This window comes from Giraffa tippelskirchi, chromosome 6, assembly GCF_054371585.1.
Source record: "Giraffa tippelskirchi isolate mGirTip1 chromosome 6, T2T-mGirTip1v1.2.pri, whole genome shotgun sequence".
Classification (NCBI taxonomy): Eukaryota; Metazoa; Chordata; class Mammalia; order Artiodactyla; family Giraffidae; genus Giraffa; species Giraffa tippelskirchi.
Genome location: NC_137280.1, coordinates 127974972 through 127999294, shown reverse-complemented (window position 1 = coordinate 127999294; position 24323 = coordinate 127974972). Strand labels below are relative to the sequence as shown.

The 24323-nt window shown below is 40.8% G+C and overlaps 1 protein-coding gene across 5 annotated transcripts in view; it reads left to right on the top strand.

Moving 5' to 3' along the window:
• The window catches only part of LOC145511447 (uncharacterized), a 407802-nt gene that overhangs the window by 180885 nt on the left and 202594 nt on the right, over positions 1–24323 (top strand). For 2 of the 5 annotated variants that reach the window (XR_014057863.1, XM_081504778.1), the window contains exons 4-6: positions 3548–3703; positions 11105–11211; positions 14535–14666. Coding sequence is in view for 1 of the 5 variants with exons in the window: in XM_081504778.1 (XP_081360904.1) it covers positions 14543–14666 (124 nt within the window). In the remaining 4 variants the exon portion in view is untranslated. Of the gene's footprint in view, positions 1–3547; positions 3704–11104; positions 11212–14534; positions 18183–24323 lie in introns of those variants that run through there. The other 3 variants (XR_014057864.1, XR_014057862.1, XR_014057860.1) reach the window with 2 other exon arrangements.

Here is a 24323-nt window from a genome sequence, read left to right as displayed (position 1 = left end):
GTATAAATCAAAAGAAATGTGTACTGTCTTAACAGATCACTGTGAGGAGTCATGGCTGAAAAAGAAAAACAACAACAACAACAACAATAGTGCATTTTGGACTCCATTGACCATCTTGTATATTTGACATAAAAAATGTCATAGAGCATATGACATAGGGTATGGTCTGATCCTCAGTTTCAACACATCAAATTTACCCAGTGCTGTGCTAATTTCTGTCTGCTTTCTGCTGGAATGCAAGAGAAATTTCAGTCATTTTCTGTTTCTTTCACTTAAGCTGTGGCAGAAAAAGTAGCCCAGGAAAACTATGAAATCCTGTACTTGCACTGAAAGAGGCAGAATGAAAAAAAAACAAAAAAACAACTTTTTTTTCCACAAAGATCAAGGGAACTGAAAGCACCACTTACATAACTGGGTTCAAATTCTGCTTTACCGTCAAGTTCACCTCTGCTCTCTGGACTGGCTTTCAGCATGCAGGCTTTCATCATGGCCACATTCTCATTACTATGAGCGGTGCCTACAGAGGGCCGAGTGTGGACTTTTGACATAAAGGCGACCACTAACCTGCTCGAGGTGACCCCTCGATGGCAGTTCACAGCATAGAACCTAATATCAATTTGTGATTTGACAATATGTCAATTGCAGCATTGTTGTTGTTTAGTCACTCAGTTGGGTCCAAGTCTTTGCGACCCCATGGACTATAGCCCGCCAGGCTCCTCTGTCCATGGGATTCTTCAGGCAAGAAAACTGGAGTGGGTTGCTATTTCCTCCTCCAGGGGGTCTTCCCGACCCAGGGATTGAATCCACATCTCCTACATTTGCAGGTGGGTTCTTTACCACTGACCCACCAGGGCAGCATGTACAATACAATAATATATGCAGGGATCACAGTGCTTAATAGGGAAAAGCAAGGTTATCATTGTTAGGGAAGTTCTATTACTAATCCTTTAAGCATAGGAATAATATATCTGTCAAATTGAGTCCACAACTAGTAAATAATACCCCTCTGGTTGTGTCTGCTATCTACATGCCAGAAAATGATTAGCAGGAAGGGATCAAAAAGGAAAAGTTTATAGAATGCTCACTAGACATGAGCTAAGTGTTTTATAAACATTTTATCATTTAATCTCACCACTATCCTATATATTAGATTTAGAGTATCTCTGTTTTACAAATGAGTAAACTGCAGCTCAGTTCGGTAGCTTGCCCAAATTTGTCACTAGAACAGTGCTCGGTATATAATAAACACTCAAATATTTGTAGAAGAGAAGTAAAGAGTGAGGGGAAATCTGGTAAGACCTAAAGTGTTTGAAGAAGTAATATTATAACATTAATAAAAACAAATATTACCTAACACCTGCTATATGCCAGGCAATATTCTGTTTCCCTTATATTCAATTCAGTTCAGTCACTCAGTTGTGTCCGACTCTTTGCAATCCCATGAGCCGCAGCACACCAGGCTTCTCTGTCCATCACCAACTCCAGGAGTGTACCCAAACCCATGTCCATTGAGTTGGTGATGCCATCCAACCATCTCATCCTCTCTCGTCCCCTTCTCCTCCTGCCCTCAATCTTTCTCGGCATCAGGGTCTTTTCAAATGAGTCAGCTCTTCGCATCAGGTGGCCAAAGTATCGGAGTTTCAGCTTCAACATCAGTCCTTCCAATGAACACCCAGGACCGATCTCCTTTAGGATGGACTGGTTGGATCTCCTTGCAGTCCAAGGGATTCTCAAGAGTCTTCTCTGACACCACAGTTCAAAAGCATCAATTCTTCAGTGTTCAGCTTTCTTTATAGTCCAACTCTCACATCCATACATGGCCACTGGAAAAACCATACTTTGTTGGCAAAATAATGTCTCTGCTTTTTAATAAGCTGTCTAGTTTGGTCATAACTTTCCTTCCAAGGAGTAAGTGTCTTTTAATTTCATGGCTGCAATCACCATCTGCAGTGATTTTGGAGCCCAGGAAAAATAAAGTCAGCCACCCGTTCCACTGGTTCCCCATCTATTTGGCATGAAGTGATGGGACCGGATGCCATGATCTTAGTTTTCTGAATATTGAGCTTTACATCAACTTTTTCACTCTCCTCTTTCACTTTCATCAAGAGGCTCTTTAGTTCTTCTTTGCTTTCTGCCATAAGGGTGATGTCATCTGCATATCTGAGGTTATTGATATTTCTCCCAGCAATCTTTATTCCAGCTTGTGCTTCCTCCAGCACAATTCCTCCCTTATATTAATATACATCTAATTTTACTTAATTATGTCAACTGATTTTTACTTATTTGTTACTGACACTAACAATTTAAGACTTACAATAAGGTCAATTTTACAAATAAGGTCATATGTGTTAGGTCAGGTTCCTAGAAGCAGAGCCTGAGATGGGTTCTTGTGTAAGTGATTTATTAAGGAAATGAGAGAAGCAAGGAATCATGGGAGAATCCTAGAGCATGAATAATAAATACCACAGTTTAAACTGATACACAGCATGGATGTTTGGCATTTGTACTCCATATCAGTCGGTCACTGGCTGCAGGCAGGGGTCGGGGTTCAGGCTGTTCTCTGGTAAAGGGCAGCTGTGAGCTGTAGCAGCTAAGACTCGTCACCAGTATCAACATCATCCTTATCAACATCAGCGGTGAGATGCATGCACCTACCTTGGATCGGGGATCTGGGTGAGGCATAAACTGGGTACCCTCCATCAAGTGATATGCCTAAATCACCCGGCTGGTGCCAGTGCCCTTAAATTTGATGACCAGGGTGTGTCATCTTACCTAACCTTATCCTAGATTAAGTCTCAGAATTGTTTCAGAAATTACTGCTCAGGTTTTGTACCTTTGCATAAGTGAGATGAGATGCCAGGAACAGATAATAGAGGCAGTGAGTTGAATCAGGAAATCCAGGGAGGCCATCCTCCAGAAAATCATGGCTGAGCCCAGGGAGGGAGGTGGAATTTTCTTCCTGAAACATACATCTAATCATGTTAATCCTGTTATGGAAAATATCAGCAGCTTCCCCCTGCTTAGAGAATAATAGGTTTGCTTCTTAGAATGGTATGCAAAGGTTACCAAAAGGTGACTCATTCCAGCCCACTGACTGACTACCTGCTTCAGACATACATCCACGTACATTAGGTCCTGCCCCATTGAACCACTCATCAGTCCTCTGACATGCCATGCTTTTCCTCACACTGTACCTTCCAAGCATGATACCATTTGTCAGTACCACTTCCTTCCATGCTGCCTCTTCACACCACTGGAAATTCCACTTACTCTACAACACCCAGCTGCAACACTAAGTCTTCCGCCACTGTAGATTTTCATGGTGTCCTCAATCAGAATTAATCCTCTGTGTTGTATGCCCTCTATTTGATTTCTTCAGGTCCCTCCTGTGCACTTATTACAATCTGCCTTTCTCCTCTATAATGATGCATTTCCTCACTAAATGGCGAAATTCTTAAAGCTGTAAAAGAATCTGGGCTCTTTTAGTTGTAAATAATAGAAATGCAACTCAACTAGCTTACACTAAAAGACATTTTGTTGGTTTCAGAATGTGGAAGTTGAAAATAAGTGGCTGGCCCCACACATTGGCTGAATCCAGGAACTAAAATGATGTGAGATTTGCCTCTCTCACCTTTGACTCTGACAGTAAATATAGTCATAGCAACTTTGGTTTTATTCTCACAATGAGTTTCCAGTGAAACAGGTAAGCTGTTTCCCCAGCAACCGCATGAATCTCCATAGCTAGTGATTCCAAATAGCTTGAAACTCTCTCTCCAGGTCCCTGTTCATCCTGCATCCATCAGTGCTCACTTCTGGAACTGCTGTGGGTCCAAGGCATGGTATCCTTACTGGTTCATGTCTCCACTTCAGTTTGGTTGATAGCTTTACCAAAATCACATGGATGGATTACCAAATGGAAAAAGAGGTTCTGCTACTAGAGCACAAAGATGATAGACAAGCAAACCCAGCAGATATCCACTCCAGCTTTGAATATCTTTATCTTGGAAAAAGAGAGGGTTTTCCATGCTCACTAAGAGCACGGGAAAAGGAAAGAAAGAGAGAATGAGCAAATGATGGAGAGAGGAGGCAGTGGAAAGGAACCTAGGGATAAGTCTGACCAATTGACAGCCTTGCTGGAAACTGGAGAATGAAGCCTGAGATTTGTAGGACAGTGTCCTTGGGGAGTTCTTGCTCACAAAGGAGCAATAAAAAGCTCTGTCTTGTTTTAAGACAAGTATTCTTACTTTGCAAGTCTTCAAAATAAGGAGTCTCATAAAACTTTATGGATATGGGAAGAAAATTCAGAGTGACTTTGACTTTAACAAGCAGTTAAAATATATTCTCTTCAATCTTTTAGGAACCTAATAAAAGTTACAAGAGCTCAGAAAGACAAGAGGAGAGCATGTTACATGTCTTCTTATTAAACTTTGACCAACTTACATTTAAAGAAAAAAAAACAAAGCATTCAATTTATGAAAGACAAGAGGAGAGCATGTTACATGTCTTCTTATTAAACTTTGACCAACTTACATTTAAAGAAAAAAAAACAAAGCATTCAATTCATGAAATAGGAACAGTATTGATTATTTTGTGTCCAAGGTTTATCTTTTCCTTCTTGAGTTTTGCTTTTCTCTTTTGTAAAAACTTAATTTTTCCTGCCAATGTTAAGGCAGCCTTGTCTTTGTCTTAATACTTATTTGCCTTTGAACAGTGTGTTCTTAGTCACACTGGGACATGGTCACAGGAAAGGAAAAGCTGAGCCTTTGCACACAAAAATGACACTGGTAAGGCACCAGCCTCACAAGCAGGTTGTTCAGATCTGTGTTCTGAGGAGCAGAGAAATAGCCACCCTAGTTTTCCAGGGCAAGGAAATTCATTCATGACTTACATCAGTAGAGGAGGATGTTTTCATTGCAGACATAATTGGTTGTGTAGGAAATCACACTTGCAGTTTGGCCTCTCTGACCTTCATTATACAAATATATAAATGTCAGCCCTGCATGAGTTAATTCACCTTCTCACTGTCATTGTGTGATGCTGGAGAGTCACTATCTGATTTTATTACTACAGGTAGTATCCCAGGTGGATAAAATGCTGTCCTTAGCCTCCGTTATAGCAAAATTTTAAAATAGAGAGAGGCTTTAGAAGTAAGACTGCTCAAGGGAAAAGAGACTTGACTGAACAAACACACTGGCCACTTTGAGAACCAAGATACATTCATTTGCAAACAGTGACCAGGTCACTTCAAACAGCTGGGTCTCAGAGTATTTTAAATAGAATGTACACATAGAATTTGTAATTCTCAGTTCTAATCAGTTAGGACTAGACTGAAGTAGAAAAGAAGGCTGAAGCAGAATTTTACATCTAAATTATAATTAAAATGAAGCACAATACCACACATATTAGGAAGAGACCATGCACCACAACTTTTGAATACAAATCAAACAAACCCCCTGAAGCATTATCAGTAATGTCATTGGGAGTAATGAGGCATTAATGGAAAGTGATCAGTAAATAATGGTAATTATAATGGGGTAAAAAAGTACATGACACTAATGTGAGGTTATATGTATCACCTTTTGCCGTAGTTTACCAGTTAGTTTTCTTAAACTCTTGAGGATTATTATTTTTCAATAAAGATTTTAACTATTTTCAATAGATTACCGATTGTAATTTACTCTGACTCTTATTTATAATTACTGTGTTTTGAGCACTTACTGTGTGCAAGTATTTAAGTGCTCATTATTTTAATTAACATTCACAACAGCTCTGTAGGATAGGTTGCCACTGTCTCTGTTTTACAAATTATAAAATGAAACTCAAAACTTATAGTAGTTCTATGACTGAAGTTACCTGGTGGTGATGGAGAAGTGATTTGAATGTCTCCCAGCTGTGAAGTCCTTTCACTGGAATGCATGCACTCTCAGGGGTGATTAGTGGGTGTCCTTACCTAATAGATGGAGCCATGGACCTCTGTACCACTTCTGGCCTGCCCCACACCGTGGCACTTCTCCATGGAACTCTTCAGTTTTCAGCACTGTCTCCTTATGGTGATTAATTGAAATAGACAGTTGCCCAGTTTATACATGGCTTTAGGCAAATTACATAATCTGATTGTTTCAAAGTACATTCGGTGACCCAAAAGTTTTGAGCAGTAGGAGGCACGTATCTATGGTCATCATTTTCGTGTATCCTCATTTATATTAAAAAAGAAGTGATAAAAGGATTTGGACAGGTTTGTTCAGTAAGAGCAACATTCGCGATAATAGTGGTTACTATGTATGAAGTGCCTATGTGCCAGGCCTCGAGCTAAGCACTCTACATACAATGTCTTACCTAACCTTCCCAACACTGTGGTAAAGTATTACCTCCACTAGAGAGATTAAAGACTTGAAAGCCTTAAGTGATATGATCAGAGAGTCATACCTGTAAGTGGCCAAACCAGAATTGGGCCAGGACCGTTCATGGCTTTCTAAGGCAAGGAAGATAATACAAATAAGTAAAACAGGCCACAAAGGGGTCACAGCAAATGCCAGAGTCCATGCTGGCTTGGCTGCTCAGTTCCACCTCTTTGAGACGGTGTAGAAGTGTGTGCCCAGGTCTGCTGATTTTTTTCAAATCAGTAATCTGAATATTTTCAATGTGAAATCTAATTTTAAAACATCAGCATCTATTTCAAATGTGTTTCTTTAAATGTTCCAAGTACCCAATAACCGTATCTATGGGCTGGAGGAGTCCCTGTCTTCCAGATGCCATCTCTGTTCTAGAGCGTGTGTTCTTAGCCCTTGGAATGCTGTGGTTCCAGTGTCTCCTTAGATCTCTGCGAATATCTATTTCCAGGGCTATCTTTTTTTTTTTTTGGATCTACATCTTCCTCTTCCTTCAATAAATGGAACATGGTTCCCTGAACTCTCTTTTCCCAAGAGCAAATTCCCACTGCTCTGGTCATAAGACTGATAAATGTTTCCATCTACGAAGGTACAAGGGCCAGCTTTAATTAAAAGAAATACATGATGCCCTTGAGGGTTCCCTGCCTTTGGACTTGGGAGAGATTAAACAGATACACTTTCAGGGGCAGCATTCCTTCAAAGTTTGGAAACTGTGACCATATGTGTGGTGCCCTCGAATTTTTCATTTTGCTGAAAGCCGTCTGCCTCTTATTATCCTGATGTGCTCAGTCCTGATGGTAGTGCTGTAGCATGAAAATTGGTTCCATCTAGGTTTCCATCTTAGGATCCAAAAATTTGTTTCAATTGACAGATTCTCCCTTTAGGGTTTTTCCCTAAGACAGCTGGGCTCCCAGCATGCCTAATCATCACCCCATCTTCAGCCAAAGCAGAAGAGGAAAGTTCCACAGGCTTAAAAAGGCTGAGCAGCAGCACTTCATGCATTTATTCTCCTTCCCACTCATGTTATTAATATCTGGGCAGAAATGTGACAATGAGAAGTTTTGATGTGCACAAGGAGGGTGGCTAAGCAAGTTAGCATTCTCAGTTTAATATAGTACCAACCAATTTGGCTGTGCTGGAAAAAAGGATAGATCCTAAATCTATTTGTAAATAAGGATTTAGATCCTAAATCTATTTTGCACAAAATGACTAAATGCTGGGTTGAATTAACAAATAAGCTACAAAATAATGTAGAAAACTAAGAGCTGTAATGAAACATTGCTTTCATCTTGGCCTGCTGCTGCTGCTAAGTCGCTTCAGTCGTGTCCGACTCTGTGCGACCTCATAGACGGCAGCCCACCAAGCTCCGCCATCCCTGGGATTCTCCAGGCAAGAATACTGGAGTGGGTTGCCATTTCCTTCTCCAGTGCATGAAAGGGAAAAGTGAAAGTGAAGTCGCTCAGTCGTGTCCGACTCTCAGCGACCCCATGGACTGTAGCCTACCAGGCTCCTCCGTCCATGGGATTTTCCAGGCAAGAGTACTGGAGTGGGGTGCCATTGCCTTCTCCGCATCTTGGCCTATGGATTTATAAATGTCATTTCTCTCTGGAAGGTAACAGTTCTTTGATATATAGCTATTAGAAAATGGAGAAGGCAATGGCAACCCACTCCAGTACTCTTGCCTGGAAAATCCCATGGACAGAGGAGCCTGGTAGGCTGCAGTCCATGGGGTCACTAAGAATAGGACACGATTGAGCAACTTCACTTTGACTTTCACTGTCATGCGTTGGAGAAGGAAATGGCAACCCACTCCAGTGTTCTTGCCTGGAGAATCCCAAGGATGGGGGAGCCTGGTGGGCCTCCGTCTATGGGGTCGCACAGAGTCGGACATGATTGAACCGACTTAGCAGCAGCAGCAGCTATTAGAAAAATTGGATTTTAGTAGATTCTTAAAGTACTGTATAATTGGGAGAAGCACTCTAGTTAGGCATGATAGTCATGTTATAACTGAAAGGTTGAAAGTATCTGTCTGTACATTTCCACAGCCTTTCCCCTCCTTTCTGTCTACAAAACAGTTTGGACTTTGCCTACTCTGGCCCTGCCTCATCCTCTGCAGAGGGCTTTTCCACTGATGATGCTGAGTTTGGAGACTAGCTGAAGGGAAAAAAGAAAACCAACAAACGCAGAGGAATCTCACTCTCTGGAGAACCCTAAGCAGGAGAGAAATAACCAACTGAGAGTCATTTGTGTGGAAAGGCAGAGCGTGGCAATGAGGAAGAGTTGTTAATCGAGAGGGATTACAGAGGCTAAGTGCAGTAGTAGGTGATGAGGAAGATGGTTCTGCAGAGAGGAAGAGATGATCCAGAGACTTCTGAGTCCATAGAAGAGAACAGAGAATTTTAATAGTAGTCCCATTTATGTTGTTTGAAAGATGCACAACTTATTAGAATTCCTACTTGATAGCACTTTGAATTTTAAGTTTCTCATGGACTGAACCACATGGACCATGGTTTTATTAGGGTTACAACTGAAAATAATATTGCCTGTCCACCCCTCCTTTCCTCTTTATCAGGCCCTCTAATTATTTCCAAAGAGACATAGATACTTCACAAAGAAGCACAGATGTGACTTTTTCTCACCAAAGGCCAGGCGCCCTTTCAATAAATATAACACTATTCTCAGATTTCAGAATAATTGGCCTCTGAGAACTTAGTCCACAGGAGTTTACTGTGATTTTTTTCAGGGAGACAGACACCTTTATGACACCTTAAACCTCTTATTCATCCATTTAATCAATAAGTATTTACTGACCACTTACCATAGGGCTTGTGGCTATGCTGGTAAAGAATCTGCCTGCAATGTGGGAGACCTGGGTTTTATCCCTGGGTTGGGAAGATCCCCTGGAGAAGGGAAAGGCTACCCACTCCAGTATTCTGGTCTGGAGAATTCCATGGATTGTATAGTCCATGGGGTCGCAAAGAGTCAGACACGACTGAGCAACTTTCACAATACCGTGGAGAAGGCACATGTTCTTGATTCTGAGGACATAGTTATTAATACCCCTGTCTCACAGAAGCTACATTTCATTTTACACATATACTTTTCTAAAGAAAATGTTTCCATTAAGTACACAAAGCAATGTGAGTGGCAGGTTATGAACCTGATATTTAAGTAACTGGGAAAATTAAATCATATCTCAGAATCCTCATGCTAGAATTATAGAGAAATGAGAATTATACCAAATATTTCCTCCTTCATTCATTCCAAAATAACTAAACTCAGAGGAAGTTAAAAACAGTTACCCTCTGCTGAACAGAGCCTGGCATACTTAGAAGAAGCAGAAGAAGACTGGGCTGCAAGCTGAGATCCATTAGGGCCACAGTTGAATCTCAGCTGAATCTGTGTGCTTTGAGCAAGTTGCATAACCTAGGTCTTTCATCACTGACAACATGGAGTTAATAATAGTACTTGCCTCATTAGAGTTTTTGTGTGGATTAAATGAGCTAATGCAAAGTATTTAGCTCAATATCTGCTAGAGATTCAATTATTGTTTTTATCTAATTCCTTAAAGAATGGTCTGGAGAAATTCAGATCCTCTTAAGGCAAGACTCTCTTCACAAAAGAAATGAAAATAATTTATGCATGACAAAGACTCACTGACAGGTGAAGAGAGATACACTGAGCAACTCAAATAATGATATATAAGGGTGATGGCAGGTCTGTGCAAGATTTAGAACAGATATAAGAGCAGAGACTGTGGTTTCCTCACACAGCATGTGCATTTGTGTGGCTGTATGTGTGTGTATAACCAGAGAAATTATTTCCTATTAACCACAGCTAGCTCTCTGACTACAAATGACAACTTTGACAAGCTTACATCACCAAAGAGACAGCAAGACTCCAGCAGTACTAGTTCTGTGTCCAAGAGCTATTCCAACTCTTCAGCCCTTTGAAAACTGCCCCCATGGAACAAATTATAATCTGATTGGCATGGGCAAACAATGCAAAATGCCTGTGTCGAGCCAGCAGAGTGGTTTCCTAGGCAGAGGCCTCACTGAATGGAAAAGCATGTGACATCTCTACTCTCAAGGGTTTCTAGTGCTTGGATCAACAGCTCAGCTTTCCAGCAAAATTTTCTCTAGTAAAAGTTTTCTTGATAGAGCAGGAGGACATCAGTCATTCTAAGTCCCAAATTGGTCTCCACATTCTTCATGGTGATGTTGCCAGAGGTTAGGTCACCAGGCAAATGGTTATACTGAGTGGTCTCTAAGATCATCTAATTCTGATGTTCTCCATTAAACTGTAGTTTCACCTTACTCATCTCAGTGATGGTCTCTCATTGGGAGACAGAGTTCATCTTCACGCTCTGTGTAATTCTGCTTGTCAGGAAGCAGGATGATGCAGCTAAAGAAGCCCAAGGAGGGAAAGATGATCTGGATTCAAATCCTAGTTCTACCATATCCATTTCCTCACATGGAAAATAATATCCAGCTAGCAGTGAGGCTTTGAGGATTTGAGATCGTCTCTATACACTTACTAAATGCTAACTATTGCTATGATTTATCACTTAGTGTCTTTCCCCACCTCTGTATCAGCTTCTTTCTTATCTCTTCTTGCAAGATTCTTTGTAATGGCAATATTATCAACCAGTGTATAGCAGTGGTTGTTACAATGTGCTTTGAAGGGCTTTAACTTTGGGCTCATCTTTTTTTTAGCTTCCTGTGTCTCAGTTCTCTGCTGTACAAAATAAGGATAATAACAGAAACTACTTCAAAGGGTTGTCACAGGATGACATGTGTGCCACATGCAGAGCTTTTATAGTGTGAGTTACTTTTATTTTTTATTAACATTTGGAAATTGTCTAACACTGGATCAACATAAAGTCATCAACCAGTCAAGTAGGAGGTTAGAGATGGTACCTAAGCAACAAAGCATCAGATAAAAGAGAAAAGGGAAAACTCATTTTTTCTACATCATGCCCAGCCTGAGTGACAAGGAGCAGAGGACAGGAAGGTCTCTCCCAGAGGTTATGGGGCTTCAAATCTCCTCACTACATGTTCCTTGAGGCAAAGGATCATGCCTTGTTTGTCTGGGGACCCTTAGTAATTGGCCCAAAGAAACACTCAGGAAAAGCTGTTGGAATAAATGAATCCAAGACAGAAGAGGAAGATAGAGCTTTGAGTTATTGCCAGGCCACCAAGCCCTCTGACTTACTTATTTGGCAACCCGGACAATTTATAAATTGGTAACACACAAGGAAGGGCTTCCCTAGTGGCTCAGTGGTAAAGAACCTGTCTGCCAATGCAGGAGACGTAGGCTCGATCCCTGAGTCAGGAAGATCCCCTGGAGAAGGAAGTGGCAAACCATCCCAGTTTTCTTGTCTGGGAAATCCCATGGACAGAGGAGCCTGGTGGGCTACAGTCCATGGAGTTGCATAAGAGCTGGAAATGGCTTAGTGACTAAACAACAATAACAACACACAAGGTAGCCTAAAGCCCTTTATAGCTTGTCAGCAGAGTACCTAGAACCATATGCACCTACTCCAGGAGACTTGTAGGACACACTTCAGGGTCATTAAAGTATCTGGAAAGGTCTGACCAAACAGGCTATCTGGTCAACTTCATACAGCATATGCTCCTGGGCAAGGTTCAACACAAGTAGCCCAATCCCCTTTCTGCAGCAAAACTTCTGTTAGATCACTCTTCTGGCAGCAGAGTATCCTCCCCAAACCTGAGACTCTTCTCCATGTGACAAAATCCATTTCTCTCTTGTGATACATTCAATGACCTCCACTGGTGTGAAAAAATGGTATTCTTGTGGCTCAAAAGGGTTTCTCACCCTCCTCCCTGTTCAATGGGAGTCATCTGTTTCTTCTTGCCAGTAGGTCACTTCCTGTGTTCATTCCAAAACTCCTCTTTAAAGAAGGCAATAGGGTATAAAAATAAACCCGTTCAGAAGCAGAAGTAACTTATTGGGTAGCCACCTGGCTTCTCTGAGATCCTGTTCTGATACTATGCCACCAACTAGCTATTGGGTGGGTGGGCTGTTTACAATGTTAGCTCTGAAGTTAAGACTGCCTCAGTTCACAGCCTTGTTCCACACCTGCCAACTGTGTTTCCTTTGGCAAATTTCTTAACCTCTCAAAGTTTGCATTTTCTCTCTGGAAAAAGAGGATAAGAATAGTACCTATCTCGTAGCATTTAGTGAGGATTTAATACAGTAACATAAATAAAGCATTTTGAACAGTATCTGGTTCATGGTAAGAGTGCAATAAAAGTTACCTAGAATTTTTATTTCTGAGGCCAGTGTGAATTCTCAGCACTGAATGCATGTGTGAATGAATGAAAAATAGAACCAAGTTACCTTCAAAACTAAGAGTAAAATTGTATGATGGTCATAGCACTCAGCCCATTCTTAGTTCCTCCCTCTAATCTTGTTATTCACTAATGTCAGTAGTCAGTTTTAGGAAGGGATTTCTTCTTTTTTTATAAAATATTATTCACCCAAGGAATTCTGGAAGTGAATTAAAATATCGCATTTTTATTCACTTTTAACTCTGAATCATTGTCTTTTCACCTAATGGGAGAGGTTAATTCTTTGGTTTAGACGGTTTAGAAAGAGAGAAGATTTAAGTACTGTGACAGTTTAATTCTTGTTTTTAAATGTGTCCTTAAATAATATGTTCCTGCTTTCTTGCCTTGGCACCCAGGAGGCTACTGGCATGGAGCTGTGTCCTTGGTAGAGAGTGCTGAGCTGTCAGGATGCCAGGGTGGCTTGGGTTGCCTTCTCTTCTTGCTTTTAGTTGCAAATGAAGTAAATTTCTGGAAACCACTCACCATGTATTGACATCTGTGAATGGGGACAGGAAAAAAAGATAGTATAATTATCTTCCATGGAATACAGTGGACTGATGTGAGAGTTTTCATGAGTGAGCTAGAATTACAGTTTGTAACTTTGTCTAGGTCCCTCTGATTTTACATTTTTGCTACTTAGAAGAGAACTGACAGGAATGTTTGACTATTAAAGACGGATTCAAAAGCATCTGGTACCCCCTGTCTTTTGTGTTTTTCAAACACAGCAATGGAACAGGTGAGCCATCTGCATATTCCCAAGGTTCTGCTGCTATGTGCACCAAGGGACAAGGACGAGAGGAAGTCAGTGGTTGAAACATCTGCTGAAAGTTTCCAACAGCAGTGTTGGATAGAGAGGAACATAGAAATTCCTACCAGTGTCTTCCACACAAACAATCTGATACATTCACTTTGTTCAGGCCACAAGGAGGTGAAGGGGAAAAGATGAATGAGGCTCTTTTCTATGCTGGTCTTTTTCCTGGCAGAAGAAGCCCACCATTAAAGAATACAGTATGGCTCCCTCTACGCTGAGTAGTTTGGCAAACACACTTTGTAACTAGTGATAATGCCAACAGTTTGTAGCAGCCTCCACCACAGCAAATGAGCTGTGATATTAAAAAGAAAAACAGCCTGGCAATGTGGAAATTATCCCATCCAGCAGTATTTCCCCAAACAAGAGGCTTAATTTTGCTGCCCAAATGAGAGGGACAGAACTGATTAATCCTCTATTCCACATGTCATTCTTCTCCATCAAATTTTAGTTGTTTATTTGTTAATCTTTTATATAAAAAGGCAACATTGTGACTATTTAAATAGCCCAAGTGAAGTGAAGATTTGGCAATTGCACAGTAAAATTAAGCCAGCCAAATGAAGAAGAGAAGAAATCAGGTCATGCAAGGTAAAGAAATCTGTTGTTTCCTGAATTTACTGAATTGGCTCCATCTATGATGAAACCATTTTCTTTTCTGCTTCAGTAACTCAGATAGCCATCTGGATTATTTAATCTGCACAAATAATTTGTCCATATGCTTTCGACCCAAGGTGAATTTTTTTGGGGGGGGGGCAATCTGAATCATCTACAAGGCTGAAATTAACAAGGAAATTTCCAACTCTTCTTGTGCCAGCTCACCCCCGTGAACCGCATCAGTAAGAGCAGGGATGAGGAAGAGGTTTGCATTTTTAGCTGTTGAGCAAAGCAGTTTCAGATAGGATAGATTCATGTCTCCAGCCCTTAGTGCTCAAATATTGTAGGAGCTCAATAAGCATATGTTTTCTTTCTCCTTTAACTCTGCAGAGTTGTAGATGTGCAGGCTCTTCTGCTATGAGCTGAGGCCCATGGCTAAAGAATCATCAAAAGACCAGGAGCTAATAGAAGCCAAGGAGAGGCCAGTGATCACTGTGGTCTTGATCTCTTCACCAGAAGTTTGTAAGTAAGAAAGAGAGTCACAACTAATACCATGCTGCTCTATCAAACAACTAATTGTATAGCCTTGAGCACTAACTATCTGAGAGCTTCTAGGCTGGGGAACACATCACCATGCCTGGAGGGTGGCATGCCTGGAGAGGGCATGGGAGCTCTGAACCCCACCCCATCTCTTTCATCTAGTTGACCTTGAGCTCTATCCGCCCACCCTTACCTTGCCTTATGCATCTCTTCCATTTGGCTATTTCTGAGTTGTATTCTGTATGATAAAATGACAAGTGTAAGTTAAGTGTTTTTCTGAGTTCTATGAACTATTTTACTGAATTATCAGATCTGAGGGGAGTCATGGCAACCATCTAATTTGTAGACAGCCAAGGACTATAATATACCTATATAGCCACTTATAATTGAATAAGCATATTCCTCAGTAGCTTTGCCAGCCAATACTGAATGAGATAGTTTGGCAACTTAACATTTTTCTAAATGGAAGCTTAGGAAAATAGGCTACTTATCTTGTGATCATGTGCTGAGTGTGAGGAAACACAAGGAGAAATTTCCATTTCAGTTTCCACATATATAAAATGAGCATCATATTGGTGTCTACCTCATGAGGTTGATGTGGGAATTAAATGCAATATTGTGAGTAAAGTGCCAGTACAATGTCTGGTACAAGAAGCACTCAGTAAACAGTAATGATAACTACCCTTTGTTGAGCACTTACTATACACCAGACATTCTTGGAACTTTACAAACATAGATTGAAGGGTGTATGACAATCCTATGAAGTAGATGTTGGTATATCTATGAAACAATAAGAATAAAAACAAATGGTAATTAAAGGTAGGTTACTTGGTAGCTTCTTCTGATACAATCAACAGCCAGCTAATAGACAATTGTTGGGCACAGTGCTTATTGGATATGGGTTCTGGGCACCCTGGGATGTAATCTTAGCTTTTCTCCTTGCAGTCAGGTGACCTTGGAAAAATAACCTCACTGGATATCAATTGTCATATCTGGAAATTGGGGCTAATAATCATAGCTAATAGGGTTGTTGTGAGGCTAATTTGATAATATAAATGAAACATGTTGGGCCCACAAGGTACTGATAATACTCCAGTTCAAAACAGGCTGCTTGTTTTGAATCCCTGGACACTGCACTCACAAGCTGGGTGGTCTTGGGCAAGTCACTTAACCTCTCAAACTGATGTCTTTATCTGTGAGACAGAGAGGCTATGGTGAGGATTGAATAGGTTAAAATACACAGAGTTCTTATCTGGTAAGTGTTCAGTAAATAAATAAGCCTGTTTATAAACATGTTGTTGTTAAATTGCTCAGTCGTGTCTGACTATTTGTGACTCTATGCACTGTAGCATGCCAAGCTTCCCTGTCCTTCACGATCTCCTAGAGTTTTCTCTGACTCATATACACTGAGTCAATGATGCCAGTCAACCGTCTCATCCTCTGTTGCCCCCTTCTCCTCCTGCCCTCAGTCTTTACCAGCATCAGGGTCTTTTCCAGTGAGCTGGCTCTTTGCATCAGGCGGCCAAAGTATTGGAGCTTCAGCTTCAGCATCAATACTTCCAATGCATATTCAGGGTTGATTTCCTTTAAGATTGACTGGTTTGACTTCCTTGCAGTCCAAGGGACTCTCAAGAGTCTTCTCTAGCACAACAGTTCAAAAGCATCAATTCTTTGGTGCTCAGCCTTCTTTATGATCCAACTCTCACATCCTTACATGACTACTGGTAAAACCATAGCTTGGTAAAACCATAGCTTTGACCATATGGACCTTTGTATCAGTTTTTATATAATTGACAGGGCCAAGCAGGAGACAGTATCAGACTGAGATCACAGGCAGACAAGTCTCTGAGGGTTTCAAGGAGACAGAGGCTGGGCACTGAGTGATGGTCAGAGAGTAAGTCTGAGTTGAGCCTCAAGTTCAATTCAGTGCATAATTTGCTAGTGTGTTAGGCTCCATACATTAAAACATGAATTATGGGTATTCCCAGTCTGGGAGAGCTGTCTATCTGGTGGGGTAGATGGATTAGGAAGCATCTATGACAGTGTACCAAGTTTTACACTAGAGAAAGGCAGACAACAAGGAGAAGCCACATAAGAATGATGGGAGCAGTGGCATGTATCTGGGGAAAATGGCAGGAAGCTCAGAGGAGGTCAAGGAGAAAACTGGGTGAAGATGCTGGCTATCAATCTACTTAACTGTCATGCTGTCTTGAAAGACCACAGATGCCTGCAGACATGAGAGACAACTCTATAAAAATATTTGAGGATTGTTTGAAAGGGGCTTGGATCCAAATGTTGATATTGTGTTCTTCCATTTTGTCAACTGTAACTACAGTGTCCCGAGTATTCCTTGTTTTCCAAAATTTAACTAAGCTAAAGGGTTGTCCGGGTTCCAAGCTAAGACCTTCCAGCTCTGCCCTTTTGTATTAAGTAAGACATTTTATGGCAAGTGACAGAACCCTATTCAAACTACATTAAGCAAAAAATGAAACTGATTGTCCTACTTAACTGGAAATCCAAGAAATGCAACAATGTTTCTAATTTAAAGCAGATCTAGGACCTCCAACTAGATAACCATGTGCCCACTTTCCCTCCTCCTTGTTCAGCTCAGTTTTTCTCCCTGTTGGCTATTTTCTCAAGGAGGCGCTTCAGATTAGCAACTCCCAAAGACAGTTACTTTTTTCCATCAGTAGATTCCTACAGAAGTTGCCAGGATATTTTCATTGCCTTGGTTTGGGCAGATGACCATCCCTGAACCAATCACCATTGACTAGAGGGATGGAGTGTTCTGACTGGTCATGCCTGGTTGGGCATAGCCCAAAAGCCATTGGGTAGGATCCATGATACTCCAACTGAATGAACTGACAGTTGGAAAGAAGTGGTTCCACAACCATGATGAGCTGAGAGAAGCTTTTATCCATACAGTGCCCTCTAAAGGAAGAAGGAAGTAGATGGAAGGGGGAAAGGGTCCCCCTTCCAACAAGTATCTCCAGCTCAGTCAATTCAATCATGGATCTGTTGTCACCCTCATTATGGATTGAATTCTTTTGACTTTTAAAACAATTTTATCTCCCATTTTTAAAAATTCCAACTCTTTTATTCTTACACCTCTTGTTCTTGATTTTCATAGTTTTATAGTCATTCCATGAAAAAATATGTTTGGTAAATATTTTATGAAGAGGTTTTCCCTCTACCTAGAATAGCAGTGGTTGTGTGTGATTTGGACTGTTCAGTGTAGTGTATCCCTTTTGGTTCTTAAAGCTGCACCAGTTTGTAATGCCTGCCAAATTTCTACCAAAGGGTAATAGCAGTGGATTATTCAGATGTTGAGCACTGGGGTTTCTGACCTGAAGTTTGATCTCTCTCTCTCTCTCATCTCTATGTCTCTCTCTCTCTGCCATTGACTATAGATGTGATATACTGTTTACACAGAAGCAAAGATTATTCTCTTAACACAGACCCAAGCATGTTTTCAGTTTTTCTCCATGTTCCCAACCTTTTTTCCTTTTTGTTTTATTTGCTAATAGTTGACTTTGACTTTTCAACCAGCTCACTTATTCCAAAGAAGGGCACTAGACACCACGAAAGTGAATTGAAATCGAAGTTGTTTAGTCATGTCCAGCTCTTTGCGACCCCATGGACTGTAGCCTACCAGGCTTCTCCGTCCATGGGATTTTCCAGGCAAGCGTACTGGAGTGGGGTGCCATTCCTTTCTCCAGGGGATCTTCCCGACCCAGGGGTTGAACCCGGGTCTCCCGCATTCCGGGGAAACGCTTTACCTTCTGAGCCACCGGGGAAGCCACTAGACACAATGAAAAGACTTAAAAAGTGGAACTATACAGCACACTTTAATTTTTTTCTACTACTGTCCTTCCATTGTAATTGTTTAAAATAGCTTCAGCCCCAAGACTGGAACCCCTTAGCTGTCACCACTCTCTTTTCAAGTTTGATAGTATGAATTTGAGGTACCATCAATTCTCAAAACCTTGTTTTTCCACCCATTCAAAAGCTTCTGCCCCACTATCCTACCCTAAAAGAGTTCATATTTAATAACTGAAGGAGTTAAAATCCCTTCCTATGTGAATCTACAAAGATATACAACCCCCAAAGCCTCAAGACCATAGGCTTAACCAGTAGAGTTGCCCCTAGAAGTCTCATTTGGATATAAGGTAGGTTCTATAAATTGTGCTGCTGCTTTCAGCTTGCAGGGAAGTCTTCTGAGTTTTGTCCTGTGGCCATACATGGCCCTGGTTGACTTACACATATGAATTAAGTTCCTCTAAGAGCACTGTGTTGAACAAGCACACTCTAGGCGATTGTGACCAAAGTGGGTTTCTCCTGAATTGCATTCATTGCAGTTCTTCATGCAGAAAAATGGTTGCAGAGCAAAGAGAAGCTTAGCTGAAGAAACAACTCCAGGATAAACCCTACCAGACAGTGTTTTGAGCTTAAGAGCTACCATGGGGTCCATCATGTGGTCAGGCTTCTGATGGGTTGTCTAGACACCTGGCCATCCAAGCTTCTATTTTTCCCTGATTCATGGTAGATTGTAAAAGTCTTTATTTATAACCTAAAGAAACTACACACACACACACCGAGAAAGAAGAGGGAAAAAACCTTTCAAGGAATTTTTATAAATGTTGTTAATGGACATGGTGCTTCCCACAGTTCTCCAAGCTCTGTGTAAATGGTTTAATATTTTCATCTAGTCAACAAATTTTCTACATAGAGAGGACAGCTCAAACATCTTATTTGAGAATGACTCTGCAGCTGTGCAAATACAGTTTGCCTGAACATTAATCCATCTGTCAGGTAAGATTTCCTTCTTTAAACAGCAAAAATTCCAAGTATGGTGGATTAGTGTCTATGCTAGAAGAGTTCTCAGCTATGCAAAGCTGAGTTGTAGTTACATCTGTTCTGGATCCTCTGGGTATTTGGATTTTGGGTTTCCATGGGAAACAATGGACACACTTGGACACACCTCTAAGTCACACTTGGCCCAAGAGTTGCAGCATCATATTTAATTCTGACCCACTCAGTGAAGGACCCCTTAATGGTTCTAGGCATCTTTCATTTATTTAAAAATATTTGGTCCATGTTGTGTGCCAGCCCCAGGGCTGAGATCTAAGGGGGAAAAAAGGTGAAAAATATCTACTTTCAAGGAATTTGCAGTCTAAGTGAAGGGTGGGTATTACAACATAGCCTGATAATGCTTCATGAATCAAAACAGAGTAATGCCCCGAAGGGGAATGGGACCAACTTTGGACAGAGAGTTGTATTTCAGGAAGGGTTCTCAAAGGAGGAAATACCTGACCTGGGGATTGAGGAACAAGTAGGAATGGTGAGGGGCAGGAATTCTAGACAGAGGGACCACCATCTGCAAAGTCACTGAGATATAAAAAAAGTATAAAAAGGAAACTCTAAGTGGCTGGAGAGAGCCTAGTAGGGGGAACATGGGACAAACTTGATAGGAGTTCAAACACGAAGGGCCTCTGAATCATTCTAAAGTATGGAGCCATTAATGGCTTTCCATCAGTGGAGTAGTTTGAGCAGGTCTGACTTTCTGACGATTTACTTCTGGTTCTAGCATGGCAGATGGCAAGTCACATTTTATTTTCTATGTCAAATGATTAGTAATTTGTATAGCATCTCTTCTTTATTGTCTATTCCAGAAATGGCAAATTTGTGCTACAGTTCTCTCTTTCTGCAGCCATGAGAGATGTTGCTAATTAGCTTTAACATCTTTCTCACTAAAATCAGACACAATCTAAAACTCTTCTTTCAACTGTAATATGCAAACTTTCACTATTAACTACTTGGAGTTGACATTGAGTTGAGTCTTGTTCTCCATCCCTGGCTTGTTGCTTGCCAGACCTCATTGCTCTGTATGCATTTGATGTCTGTCTTTCTCTTGTATTTGTTGTCTCCTCAGCATAAGACAACTCATTTCCAGTGCAGCACAATCCCTCTCCTTTGTTTCCCTGCCTCTCTCTCTATGCTGCCACCTCTAGTTCTTCCCTTTCACTATGAGAGTCCTGAGTCTGTTTTGTTTCCCAGATCTGGGAGACATATATCAAGCTCTGCAGGAGTCCCCTGGAACACCCACTGGCTTGGCTTAGGTGAGAGGGAAGTACCTATCCACTCCTCTCATGGCCTAGATTTCGCAAAAGTTGACTTGGAGACACTATTTAGTATGTAGGTTGATTCCTAAGAGGTATTTGTGAGATGAAAACCTGTGACAGGAAGAGATGGAAGCAGTTGCACAGGGAAGGAATAGAGCAGGTATGGGGCCCAGGGGCATCCTCAGCCTATCCCACAGGGAATTCTAGGGCTCTCACAACCCTCAGAGTTTTCCAAAAATGGCCTGTCCTTCATTCCCCACCTCAGTCAAACCATTGGATATGGGCCCCAGGAAGAAATGTCTTTAGATGGGGTCATTCTCTGCAGCTGAGACAAACTCAGAGAAATTCTCTCCTCTTCCCTCAGCTCCTCCTACCTCAGCTACTTTCAGAGACAGAGAAGAGGGATCACTAAGGTTTTTAGAGTTGGTTTTAGAATTTCTTAGCCTGCTCCAAAGAAGTGCTTAAATTAAAACTTTGGTTTGTTTATAATTTTTGTTTTTATATTTTGGAGTGTCAGCTAAAAACTAATACCCAGAGTTCCACATTACCCTCCTGCTACACACGATATCTTGTTACACTAAAAGATTTGCAGATTTTGGGTGGTAAAAGCCATGACTTGTATCCTATAACATTATATGGCATAGCAGCCATGGAATGCCCAAATTTCAAGTGATCTTTTCTATGATCATTTGATATGCCTTGATTTGGAATTTGGAAAATAGGGTCACTGTATACAAAGGGTTGGGGCTTCCCAGGTGGCGCTAGTGGTAAAGAACCCGCCTGCCAGTGCAGGAGACATAACATACATGGGTTCGATCCCTGGCTCAGGTAGATGCCCTGGAGTAGGGCATAGCAACCCACTCCAGTATTCTTGCCTGGAGAATCCCATGGACAGAGGAGCCTGGCAGGCTATAGTCCATAGGGTTGCACAGAGTCGAACATGACTGATGCGACTTAACACACACACACACATATACAAAGCGTTTAGCATAAATCTGGGCACATAAAAGGTACCCCGAAACACTTGGTGCTAACTCACTGGCTTTTACCATAGAAGCTGTATTGAGCTGTTAGGTGAGTTTGACTTATGGCTGTACCCAGCACCTATAGCTTCCTAAACACTTCTGAAAGGAGCCTTTTTACAGATAACTTCAGCTTTCTTTCTGTGCCAATTATAATTCATCCCAATCTCTATGGGAGCCTATTTACCCCTTTTTGCTCACAGGATAATAAAACAGACTATTCTCTTGAGTTCTTTCTGTTGGCTTCCACAGGTGAATTCCTATACAGCATATTATGGTGGCCATCATAAAACCTTTCAAGATTAGGTTTTCCTTGCAGTTCTGCTACAACTAAGCAGAGGAAATTAAAAAGAGGAAATATACCAGGAAATTGGTAGGTTGCTGACCATTTTCAAGATCTGAATTTTAAGTCAGCAACCTGCTGTTCGAGGCTCAGGCTCTGAAATGGCCTTAGATATGTTACTTCTTCACTCTCTCTGCCCTGGTTTCCTTAGCAATAAAATTCAGACGAGGGACAAATTCTTGTTTTGTCCAAAATTTTCTTTAGTTTAATATATGGAGTTTCCTGAGATATAATTTTGCTCCATGGAATAGAAAACTACAGTTGACAGACAGGCAGAGGAATTAGAGCTAGTAACAAATATTGGGAAGGAGTGACTAGAAAGATGGGAGAGAAATGAGAGAAGTATAAGGTCATGAAAATCATGACAAGAGAGGATCTTAGGAAGGAAAGATTGATGAACAATTTCTAATTTCTTTAGATGTCAAATAATGTAAGTACTGAGAAGAAATGGATATTTGATTTTAATGACCAATAAGTAGCCTGAAGAGTAATTAGATGTGAGAGTAAAGAAAGGCCTAGAAAGAAACACTCCAATATATTATTTCTAGTTCCTTTAGTGAGGAGGAGAATATTAGAGAGGAAGGCAGCAGAGAATATTAACTAAAAAAAAGCCCATTTATTGGTTGACCCTATAATATTTTTGTAATTTTTAAAAATCCAAATTAAAGAATGAATGAAAAGTGAAAAGGTAAAGAGAGCAGTTATAAACTCTATTTCTAAGAAGGTTGTCTAGTGAGTATACATTTGACACAAGATTTTGTGGCCAAAGAAAAGGAGTCTTAGTGAAAAAAAAATTTTAATTATTCACATTTGACTCAAATTTTACCATTTCACCACTGTAGCTCTTCTCCTTTTCACAGCCAGGAAAGAAGGATGAGTATGCTGAAAAGAGAAAATAGGACCTGATATATAACAAACTTATTCCACTGACAAAAGTCATTCTGGAGGCTGCATTTGTACTACTTACAGATTTCTCTAGAATGAAGTGTCATTTCAAGTGTAGTTTTTGGAACTCTAAGTCAGTTTTGTGTTTTTGTACAGACCTGTGATGAGGGTCACCTCAGAAGAGCATGGTACAGAGGCAAGCTGACAGCTTCTCCTTAAGCAATCTTCCTAACTGCCCTCTATAGCTTCCAGAAGCTTTACAGCTTTTCTCTGGATGAGATGGGATCTTTCACTTGAGCCTAAATATTGGACATCATCCATAAACCCAACTGAGGGAGGAAGATATAAAGATAAATAAACCTACTATCTGAAGCCATGTTTTAAAAGGTTGTGTGTGTGTGTGTGTGTGTTTGCATAGTTAAAAAAGATAGCTGGCATTTTGTCAATTTCCTGGTACTGCTTGGGAAAAAAAAAGCTTTGTGGTTTAAGTGTGTTTAGAGGAAAAAGAGGGGAGAGAACAAACAGAAAAACGTTTTGAGCTCAGGAATGAAAGACAGTATCGTAAACTTGGCAACTGCTGGAGCTTTGAAAAGAATAAGACAAAAACAAAGAGGTGAGGTGGTAGCGGGAGGAAGCTCAGTCACTTAGCAATAGAATTTTCTCATATTCTTTTAGTGAAATGCTAGAAAATCTTTTTTCTGAAATTTTATTCTGTATAATATAAGGTAAAATGTCCTCTTTGATCATAAGAGTGCATCACATCATCTAAAATGTCTCTTTCCTACAGAAAACTTTCCTCTAATCATCAATAAGACCATACATACATTGGCTAAAATTTCTAGTTTGAAAGTGAGGAAGACATTTTTAGGACACATTCAAACAATAACCAATACAACAAATACAGGATCAGTTCAGTTCAGTTGCTTAGTCGTGTCCGACTCTTTGCGACCCCATGGACCGCAGCACGCCGGACCTCCCTGTCCACCAACTCCCGGATTTTACTCAAACTCATGTCCATTGAGTTGGTGATGCCACCCAACCATTTCATCATCTGTCATCCCCTTCTCGGCTTGCCTTCAATCTTTCCTGGCATCACGGTCTTTTCAAATGAGTCAGCTCTTCACATCAGGTGGCCAAAGTATTGGAGTTTCAGCTTCAATCAGTCCTTCCAATGAACACTAAGGACTGATTTCCTTTAGGATGGACTGGTTGGATCTCCTTGCAGTCCAGGGGACTCTCAAGAGTCTTCTCTGACACCACAGTTCAA